General features: G+C 44.4%; 1 protein-coding gene across 1 annotated transcript in view; it reads right to left on the bottom strand.

Annotated features, from left to right (window-relative positions):
- Nucleotides 1–679: 679 nt before the first annotated feature.
- The window catches only part of DGKD (diacylglycerol kinase, delta 130kDa), a 48357-nt gene continuing 37728 nt past the window's right edge, over nt 680–11308 (bottom strand). The window contains exons 23-29 of the mRNA XM_009319064.1: nt 9573–9724; nt 8655–8766; nt 8396–8488; nt 7906–8025; nt 7448–7565; nt 6067–6197; nt 680–4914 (exon numbers count right to left, since the gene is read on the bottom strand). Coding sequence (XP_009317339.1) covers nt 4825–4914; nt 6067–6197; nt 7448–7565; nt 7906–8025; nt 8396–8488; nt 8655–8766; nt 9573–9724 — 816 coding nt within the window. The 3' untranslated portion in view covers nt 680–4824. The remainder of the gene's footprint in view (nt 4915–6066; nt 6198–7447; nt 7566–7905; nt 8026–8395; nt 8489–8654; nt 8767–9572; nt 9725–11308) is intronic.

An 11308-nucleotide genomic window follows, 5' to 3' on the forward strand; every position in this document is an offset into this window, starting at 1 on the left:
ACAGGTGTCATTTTATGGCAGTCAATTTCTACATTTCATGAGAAAATTAATTTCTCCCACATTTTTGTAAATGCACTTTCACTTATTCCAGTTACCGTTTATATTGCCTGCAATGAATTGAATGCACAGAGGCCCAAGCGGAGTAAAGAAACAACTGTTCCCCTCTCATCAGAGCACTCCACCACCATGACCAGGAAGATATGGTCACACCACCTGATGAGAGGTCTGCAAGCACATGGAGGTAACTAACAAATACCCTGCTGAGTTTCTGAGAGTGTCTTCCCATCTAGCTGTGGGTTTGCAGACAGTGGAGCTATGATCAGGATGAGCAGCAGTAGAACCACCATTTTTAAAACATCTTTTGTTCACTGCAGAGATACAGCTAATAAAAAATAAACTACATGATGTCTTCTACTACATGCCAATTAAACCAACACAAGGAAATGCTACAAAACTAATCTACAACAATCACATTTACCATTTCACTCCCCTCTACGGAACATCTCTGAACTTCTGATACAACTCAGGATAAAGCCATTTTATCACAGCACAGTTTTTTATTAGCTGGTTCCCACCAGATGGACACTGCGGGCCTCTCACACAATGAAATCAGTAACAGAGAATCTTTACTGGAAGCTCAGAAATTTGTTTACTTTATATACAAGAAAAACTTATTTACAACAATCAACAGTAAACTATGTACAAAAAAAAATACAAGAGACATTTCCATGGTAATCACTGTATAAATTAACACAATAAATAGGAGGGAAGCAGGTCCCATTCTTAAGGCACAAAACCTTCTTCCCAAGACTGTGCAGGGATTCACTTGCTTCCCTATGCTTTTGACAGGATCACAGGAATGGCGGGGAGACCCCTGAGGAACAATGGTCGGTGGACGATGATATAGACATGCAGTCGCAGCTGATGGTTGTAGAAAACCATAATTTTTCATCCTTTCCTTTTTTTTTTCTTTTTACAGTACACACATCTTAAGATACAAAATATTTCGTGTAAACAGTCTTTTTTTAAAATCACATAGATAGTATGCACATTTTTAAATAATACTAAAACAATGAACAAAGCTTTCCATACGATTTGGGTGCAGAAACATTCCCAAGACTGGCAATGAAGGCCTCGGCAGAGCTGGAGGCTCCCAGGTGCCCGGCTCTTGTGCAGCCTGACCAGGCCAACACCTCCAGGCACCAAGTGGCACGCCTCCCCTCTGCTGCAAAGAGCCAACTCCTGCTGCAGCGGGGGGTGCGTGCTCTCAGCACTGAGATACCACAAGCGAAACCAGAAAGACTGCGTTAGCACTAACAGCCCTCCTGAAGGTAGCCCAGAGCAGGATGCTGCTGATCGCTGCTTCACAGGCCAAACCTCCCTCGAGTCTCCATTGCATGCACTCCCACTGAACTGAAACATCACGACACAGGGTACGTTATTCCCCAGAATCTGCCATTGAAGTTAAATATCCAGGGCAGTGCCAGAATGTGAGATAACGTACTGAAACCTCTTCCTAGCAGAAGAAACCGTATGCCCAGCTCACTGCAGACACTGCCCCAGCATCACTGCCAAGGGTGAGGGATGATAAACAGAAGGTGCCACACAGCTTTCACATGAGTAGCATTTTTTGAGACTAAACATATGCGCGATATGTGCAGTTCTAGCTTCTCTCAAGCTGGTGTTTTACCTGATACTGCAGGAGAGTCTCTTTTTTGGCAAAGCAGCAGATTTTTTTACTATCTAATTGTCTTTCCTGAGTTTCTCTCCCACAAAAAATTATCAGATGCCAGAAGAGGAACTCAGAATAACGTAGCCAGAAGTTCAGCCTGGCTCCCTACTTTGCAGATAGCTCTGACTGATGTTTGACACAAATTGTCCTCATCTATTCACAAAATCTCTGCAACAGAAATCTGCATTATTCCCAGTGATATAGAGCTACAACCCTTTTGTTAGATACAAACCTTAATACATATTCAAAGGCACGCAAGTTAAATATGGATCCCATTTTCTAGCTCTTAAAAGAAGGTAGAACTCCCTCCCCACCTCTGATAAGCAACGGAGAGGAATATACTGGCTATGAACCCTTTGATAAAATGTGCACGTATAGAAAAAGGATCTGAACCCATCAATACGACAGATCATAAAAGTGAAAGAAACAAAGATTGGCCTGTGCAGGCATCATCACTCATAGCAGACGGCTAATGGCCGTCAGGCCTCTACAGATATGGCAAGAATTAAGGAACATGCCTGAATCTAGAAATTCTTTGGATTCCCCTGTTACTCTGAGCAGGAAGAGTAGAGAGGAGCTGTTTCTATTGAGGCAAGAATTTAATCCCCCAGGAATTACACAAGCAAGGCAAGTGCATATTGTTTATGCACCTTTAAACATGAGGTTGCCTGGAGAAATTTCACAGGAGAACAGCTCCTTCACCACGTACAGAAACAAACACAGATGTCACCTCTTCTCCAGAGTTATCACCTGCCTTGTGCTCCCTGCTGCGCTCTCCTGGGCAGGCACATGAATGTCCTAACCATGCACACTCCTGGGGACAGGCAGTAGGCTGCACCTTACTGTCACCAGCGAGGATGGCTGTGTCCTGGAGCTCTCCTTAGTGGAAGTTTCTCCTCATTCTCATGCAGATGCTGCTCTGTGCCTCAGCAAGCAAGTGGGAAAATACAGTATGCCTTCAATTCTTACTCATCTGACACCTCAGGAATTCAATACAGCGAGGGGGGGGCTGTGCTGATAAAGAAAAAGTATGGCTATGGAAGCAATTGCCAATGTACAGATAGGAGAAACAAATTCAGGGCAAAGCTGAACATATTTCTTGCTCAGTCCCCACAGTATTTATACCAGAAACATTGTTAGCTGGATTAAGCATGTTTAGTCTTCTGTTAACTTCCCATGAGCAAACCCCGTTACTCGGTAGGCTGAGTGAAGACATGTGGGGTGAATGACAACTAGTTAAAAACAGATAGGGAGAGTCAGAATACTTGGTGAAATCGTGAAGAATGTAATGGAGTTTGCCCAGCATGAAATCAGCCATAACCTTTTTAATCTGACAAGTCTTTACATAAAATAACTTGACTGACTGTTGTTACACTAGAGAGCTGATGTCAATTTGATAAAATCCTTACAAATAACAAAGAACAATGATGTCCTCAGGAAATTATCTTTTAAGCCACTGTGTATGTGGCCATTTTTCTGTCTGCAGTCATAGCCAGACAGGTGTCACTCCGTAATAATAAAAAAAATAAATACATACAAAACCATAAAGTAATTAAAACCTGCCGTCTCTCCAGCTTTACGGAACTGAATGTTCCCGAAATCCCTTTGCAGTGATAAACATGGCAATATAGCTATGCATGCTGGTCTTCGGGCTTTAACAGTTACCCGATTGGGGTCAGGCAATACAGTGGAAATTTGAAGGCCGTCTAGGAACTCTGATTCAGAGGCACTAATTTTTCCATGCTCTGCTGCTGGTGGTACCAAAGGCAATTTACCAACATACTCCAATTTTCATTACGATGCTCATCTGCTCAGTAACAATCCTCCTTCTCTCAGTGCTCTTACAGGAGTCCTGATGTTTGACAGCACAAAATATCTCTCTCAAGGGTACAACCCATGAGGACTGAGCCACCCTAATCTTTTGGTATCCACCTTGCAGTGAAGGAGCAAGGCAGCAAGAGAGCGGAGCAAGGTGGAAAAGCCACTAGAACCAGGACAGGTGAAAAGATGCAAGTACTACAGATAAATCATATCTTTTGTGACAGAAATAGTTTTCTGCACTGCAAGTTGAAGTAAAGAAACAGCTCTGTTGTCTGTGGCCATGAAAGTGGCACTAAATGGGCAGGAAGCCGCTCCTGGCCATTGCCAGTCATGCTGCTCCCCCCACCAAGATGGAGCAAATTGTTCCATATCTCACTCCATTACATTACATTTCTCACACAGCCCAAACAGCTAGTTAGCGTTCCTCTCCCTTTCATCTGGTCTCCTGAAGATGAATTCAGAACGGGGAATGTCAGAGCTGATCTCCTGTAATCTTTTGGCTCTCCAGAATTTTGTCTTTTCTTACTGTCAGGAATTTCTGAACAATTGTTTGTGATGCCTGAAAACCTAAAGGCTGTACCATTGCCACTGGCCGGAAGAGGAGAGCCAGGTCCTGCGGAAGACCCCGCAAGCTGGTGCAAACAGCTGTTTGAACCACATGCATTGTTTGTTGCAAGGCATAAGTCAGTGTGAGAATCACTGGGTATTCATCGGCAAGAGGTTTGTACTGGCTTTGAATTTCTGATGCAAATCACATGCAACTACAGGTGCATTAAAAAGGGATTAGTAAGACACAAGGACAAGCTTTGTCCCACTTAAATGCTCTAAGATACAGGTGTGACAGACAGATGAGTGGGAAAGTTTTGGGTCTGAAAAGACTGTCAGATGCTCCTGAACTAAGACTGGCCAATATATCTTTTGCCCTGAATAATTCTACTGTGATGAAGTTATCCAGTAAAGGTAGCTGTGTTGCAATTCTCAGGAGTCCTGCACTGTCACTGGAACCAGAACTTCCCACGTTGGAGGACATGGTTCTTCAAACAGCAAGTGAGTTTTCTTCCGGGAGGCTCTGCCTAACCGCAGATAAGGTGCCTCTCGACTGGATGCAGCCGTACCCCACATGAAAAAAGGTAGCACCATGCTTGGTTGATATGAGCTCTGAACAGCTACAATTTGGCTGTTCAGTAGAGACAGTTGTGAGCACATCTGCTCTGTGAGGTGACTGCTGTGCAGTTAGGGGGAATGGTAGACACAGGCTGTGAAAACAGAGGCTAAACCTCGCTGGCAGGAGTACTCCGGCTCAGCTCCTTGATCCCGTGCAGTATCCTCTTCATGTGACCCACTTTGGTCACACCCAGGTCCTGGAAGAAAAGAGAAAACCTTACCTTAGGAGAAAGGCAGGGGGAAAATTCCAGGTGGCCAAGCAATGGTTACAAACTAGTCAGCCAGTTACAAGGAGAGGAGGAAACCAACCAGAAAGATTACAAACCTGATGGTTACATATGGAACCTCAAACCACGTGTCAAAAAGCTATCAGAGCATGACAGGGTAATGAACACAGAGCAGGCATAGAGCAATGGAGAGAAACAACTGCAGACCATTAGCCAGAAATGCAAATTGCTTTGACTGTTAAAGGCCAAAGCAAGAGAACAGAAAGAGCATACAGATCTCAAGGACTTAAGCTAGTAGCCAAAACATGCAGGAAGAACTAACCCATCACTGGTCACATCAAATAAATGTGTACACTTGGGTACCATGCAACAAAACACAGGCTGTAGCTGGATGGCATGCAGAGGAATCAGCTACACAGATTACAGCAAACCTCAGAACAGGAAGATGGTCAAAATCACGAATGAAGATCCAAGGGGCATTCAACAAATGCCATGCACTACTTTACAACAAAGTATTTTTCTGCTATATGCAAGTCACCAGAACGATGACACAAGTCTCTTGCACATGCAAAGAACCACCACTTTCAATTTTTCTCTGTAGAGAAAGCATGTCATGGTGAGGAGATGCAAAGTTGTGTAATGTGGTTACTAAGCACTATTTAAAAAGATTCTCTCCATCTAGCAGCCTCATCAAAGACCACAATGACTTTTTTCTTGTAACAAAGAAGTGCGATGATCTATTTGTCCAGTGACTACAACATAAGAACCAAGTTTTCCCCATCATAGCATGTTTGGAGCTGAGAAGTTGAAAACTTCCATTCCGTCATTAAAATCGGAGACTCTCAAGAACACTACCTGCAATCTGTGTGCTGGACTGTATTACACCTCCAGGAAGCTGTGGCAGAATTGGACAGCTGGTCCCTCAACTAGCTGTTCTACCTCCCTGCTATTAAAAATCAGGTGACCTGAAATGCTGAGAAAATAAAACGAGGCCACAATGAACCTGTTCATCTTGACAAGGCACGTGGAATGAACAGCGGGCAGACCACTTCCAAGCACATTCAGCACAGAAGGTCATGCAGATGCAGCTGGCTATTTCTCATGAGACGACCATGAAAGTACCTTGAGGTCCCTCCGTTCGAGGTGCAGGAGCTCAGAGCCCCGGACGTCATGCCGGATGAAGATATCCTTATACTCACAAAGACTGAGATGCTCAAGCCAGGCCGCAACCTCCTCCGTTCCCCAGAGGTGAACTGTTAGAGATGGAAAAGCAGGAGTGCATTGAGTACCCAGAATCCCAGAAGACAGTGAGAGATGAGGACACCATCAGCACTCAGTGCCAGAGAAGGTGGGCAAGCAGTACCACAGCCTCAAACCAAGGGGAGGGCAAGGACTGGCAGCACGACCTACAGTCTCAACCAAAGGAGGTAGGGCAGAGAAAGGTAAGAGGTGTTCTCTTAAGCAGAGGCTAGCTGCAGTAAAGCCAGGAGGAAGTGCATGGTTGTTTTGATGGGATTGGATATGCTTTTTAAAGTTTACCCCCATGTTTAAGAAGACTAAGTTCATTGATATTCCTCTGCTTATAAAACAACAGATTAATAAAATAAACCATGAAGAATCAAGCACAGATTAGTTTGCTATTATGTACAAGCACTTGTGCTCAGTAAACAAAATGGCAACCTTTCTCCCCCAAGTCTGAGGGAGAGAGGAAGAGTTTAGACTTCCACCTTCTTGCACAGCCTCTAAATAAGAGAATAATAAAGTTCCCAAGTTCTGGGAGGCAAAGAATGAGCACCAGCCTGTCAGACAGGAGGAGACTGTACCCACAACTCCATGGCAGAGGACAGGACCCAGAAGCCCACAGAACAGGTATTACTTCTGAATTTTAGAAGAAAGTCTTCATAAGGAGAGTATAAACCAAAAATCAACTAACCCAACTGGAGAGAAAGTGTCTTGAATGGCAATTTGTTGATTCATGGCCAGTTTTTATCTACTGACTAGTAGAATTAAAGGTCAGGGTGCACCTGTGGTGATGCTGATCCCCAGCCAATTAGACATGAAACTTGATTAAAGCCTGAGGGTGAATCAGTGAGAAAAACATCATTAACCATATCACAGAGAATTAGCAGTGAAAAGACTGGAGATATGCGGACTTGGGCCCCACAGTCGTTTTGATACCTAAAATGCCAAAATCCTCAAATTCACGTCACTAAGCACCCCCTAAAATATCCCTGAAAATGTCTGGATGTAGGCAGAATTCTTCAGAGGGTATCTCCTGTTTCTGCTCAGGAATATTTGTGTGGTACTGGGGGATCTTGACTTAGACAGAACAGAGCAATAAGCTACTTTGCCACGTGAAAAAGACAGACTAGACCTCTACGAAAAGGCAGATGCACTTGAAACAGAAGGAAGAGAGAACGTGAGAGGAAACAGACAGAGAACAGGTAGTGGGGTGTGATCACTGATGTGACAAAGAGACACAATTAATGAGCAGACTTGGTACCCGGCAATCCCATGCTACTATGAGTCTCCTTATTTTTGTTGTTCTTCTCCTTTTTAAACTTGGTCACCAGCCGGAATTTGCCACTGCGGCTGCGTTTAGAATAATCCAGCATCTGGTTCTGTAAGAACAAAAAGGGGAAATCAGGCAAACAGTCATAAACCGATCGGAACAGACCAAGAGCAACAAGTACTGTCAAGCTCAGCTCCATGACCTTGTAAGAGAGGAAGAAAAATTCTAAACTCATTCTGATCAAGACTGGAAAGGAAACAGAGAAAGTTGATCCCATGTCAGGCAAGGAACCTTAGCAGGAAATTACTTTCTTTAGCCGTAGGGAGTCAAGTTTCCTTCTTAATGATTTTTTTTCTCACATCAGTCGTATATTCACAGGAAGTCAAACACTCACAGCCAACTAGTGAAAAAGAGAACAGCTAGGGAAATATAGCCTTGGTTCTCCTCACCTCCTCATCACAGGGCTCCATAAGCTGCCACAGCCAAGGGATGTCTGCTAGTTTCCTTAGCTGGAGGTCCATGTCTGCCAGGGCTGCTTGGAGCTGCTCCTTCTGTGGAGGGTCCAATTGCTGGATCAGAAACGGAAACAAAGCAGAGTTAAAAGCCATATGGTGGAACATGCAGCCAGGCCCTTGCCTTGAAATTCCTAGCTAACAAAGCAGTTCCTCCTTTTAAAAGGAAGTGCATAGCAGGCACTTTGCCCAGATGTTACGAAGTTAATGATTTTCATCTTTTTTGAGCTCCCAACTCTGCGCAAGCTAGCTTGACTGCTCATCATGCCTATGTAGTAACAGCATCCTAATTCCTCAATGATAATATTTAAACTGACTTGTTACAAAGACACAGAAGACCAAGACCAGCAAAACGTTGCTTGCTAAGGCAACAGTAGGAGAGGGGAGAAAGTGAGAGGCTGCTTTACTCCTGCTTTGTGCTTCTTACCAGTGCCATCTTGCCCGCCAGCAGCAGCTCTGTCTCATTATGCAGGGCTTTGACATTATTCACCATCTCTACAACAAGGCTGCAGTTCAGACCCTGCAGGGAAGCAATTCATGCGCAAATTAAGCCTGGAAATGCAGAGGTCTGAGCAGTCAAAAGGAAGAAGTCTTAGACGAGCAAGGCCTACTTATGGTCAATCAGAAAGGAAAACCAAGAGGTATGGAACAAGGACAAAATGGGAGATGCCAAGTGAGTGAAGTACCTCTGTAGACTTGGATTTAGCGTAGACTTTGTCCATAGACTTGGAGCTGGCATTGACAGCATGGGCAAGCTCCTGTTCCATGTCCTGACAGGATTGGGCTATTTCCCGAATGCTAAAGAGAGAATTACAGATTGCATCAGCATATGCTCAAAGCAGAAGAACTTTTCTGACCGGGTATCTCCTTTTAATACCCATCTGAGTGACAAGAGCAGGGATAAAGCATGGGAGTGGCATGCCAGCCTCTGGCAAAGCAGGGCAATTCTCCCTGCTATAGTGAGCATGCATAGGCAAAGCAAGGCAGATTTCACATGCACAACTCCCAGTGCATATTCAATTCTGCACACAAGTTGGGATCAATTTGAAATACAACCTAGACATTTTAGTATGGCCATAGTGATGTGAAAGGCAGCTGCACAGATGGCAGTCTAATTAACACTCCTCTGATGTGACTCTGGGAATTTTCTCTCAGATGCCCAGACCAAGGAGCTGAACGTCTGAGTAAAGGATGAGCAGGTGAGCATACTGTGGCTTCTTCCAGAAATCTCTGCTGAGCGTCAGGGTTATAAGAACCCAACTTGTCATCTGAGCTCCTAGAGAGGCCTTTACTTCATTTCTGATAAAAATAATTGATATTCAAAGATAATAGGTTCTTTCAGGATTAAAGGATCCATGTTTGCTCATAAAAGTAACATTTTTTGTTCAGAATGTTTTGTTCAGAATGTAAATTAAGAAAGTTTATTTGACTTCAGTCCTCATGCAGCTGGGACAGTGCATAATGAACGGATGTTACCCCCAGTGACAAGGACCAGCACTGCAGAAGACAAGAGTGAATAGAAACATCTCCAGGAACAGGGAGTAGGACAAGAACTTCAGGCACCAAAGGAGGGCTCTATTCACCAAAACCAAATTGAGTCCCACCTGTGGATCAGAGCACCTGCAGCTTGACCAAAATGGTTGATCTGGGTGGATTCTTCTTCGGACATGATCTCTGGTTGCAGAGAGAAAGAGGAGGGTCGGGACAACTCACACTTCTGTTTGTCCTCCCAGGACTTCAGGGTGCTCTCAAATGCCTAAAAACACAGCAAGCAAACTATAAGATACCTCATAAAGCTCCTATAAAAAACAATGGCTGTGCCTATGCCTGTAAAACATGTAAATCTGGTGTAGACTTTTCATTGCAGAACCCAGCTGTTCAGCTGCTTATAACTTTCCTAAATAGCTGCTTGGGCTGAAGTTTTCCATGTCACATGCTTGCCTTGGCTTAATTTTTGCTTAAACCTAGTTTTAGTCAAAATTGCTAGGCCAATTCTCAGGGCCAGACTAGCAAAATCCACCAATTCCCTACTGGTGGCAGCCTTTTCTATAAGTAGCTATATTGTCTCCACACTTCGGTATTACTGCACACCTCTTCAAGTGACATCTCAGAGCTGGAAATTAAAAATGTCCAAAGCTCCTCCTTATCTGGAAGTAAACTGGGCTTCCCCAATAGTTGGTGGGACAAGCAGCTGAACTCAGAGCTAGGACCTGTCCCACTTGCACCCGTACCAATATCCCTGCTGGCATCAGCTAGCAGTACAGGACGAAGTAAAACAGATCCAATGCAGAAGGATCAAAATCGGATATGGTGAGAATGAAAACTGAAACGAAGAGCCTCAGGGCAAGGAGAGATGGATCAATGAGCACAAGAAATGGCAAGAGAGAAGGTTAGACAAGAGAAGGGACTATAGGAGGGGAAGACTGAAATAGGAAGAATAATTCAGAGAAGATGAGGATAACAAGTAGGGGTGTGAAGCTTTCATGGGAAAAAAAAAATCAGCATTTGGGGAGCCAGAAAAGGAAAGGAGATTGAGTGTGATGGGTGGATGGGAAAGGGGAAGAAAATGGTAGTCATGGATCCTGGGCCTGGGAAGTCAAACAAGATGAGTACAGACTAAGTAAGGAGCACAGGAGTAAGTGTAGAGAGAGGAGACGGATGGAGCAGAAAAGCCAGTGTCCACTAGAACACAACTGCCTTTGGGGACAACCCAGTGTTCTGGGGACACGCCATTCTCCTGCGTCTGCAAATACTTGTGAAGCCCTGTGGTAAAGCATTCCCTTCCCCTACTGCTCCTCATACAGGACAAAACCAGGCTCTGTCAGCTCAGTGCAAGCTATCTGCTGATCTCATCCTTGCTGATGACTCTTCAGTGGTCCAGATGAGGCCACATGAGGGAATTTGAGTTCTTCCATCTTCAGTTCAGGAAACTAAATATCCCAAATCACATTTGAAAAATGCTACCAAAGGTACAGGGTCACACATGTGAAGAGAGGACCCCACTTCATCTACTGCGTAGGACAGATTTGCTCTGTGAAGGAAGGGGTGTGCAACAATGATCAAAAAGACAGCAGGAAAAATAAGGATAAGTCCACAGTCAAGACAAAAGCTGACTGTTGCTCTGTAAAACTTGAACCTCTCTCCTCAGCGGCAATTCCATGTCTGCAAAACAGGGTTTGCAGGCAATGAGGAGTGGGATGGCACAATCACAGCCATGGCTTCAGATGGCCCAACACACACAGCACACTCACTAGGGACTTCTGTGTCCTCTCTGCCTCTTGTGCTTCACCCCACCTTTCCCACCATACCCACATGTAGGTTGCTGCTCCTTTTCTCCCTC

The sequence above is a fragment of the Pygoscelis adeliae genome, unplaced genomic scaffold, assembly GCF_000699105.1.
Source record: "Pygoscelis adeliae isolate BGI_AS28 unplaced genomic scaffold, ASM69910v1 Scaffold30, whole genome shotgun sequence".
In the NCBI taxonomy this organism is placed as follows: Eukaryota; Metazoa; Chordata; class Aves; order Sphenisciformes; family Spheniscidae; genus Pygoscelis; species Pygoscelis adeliae.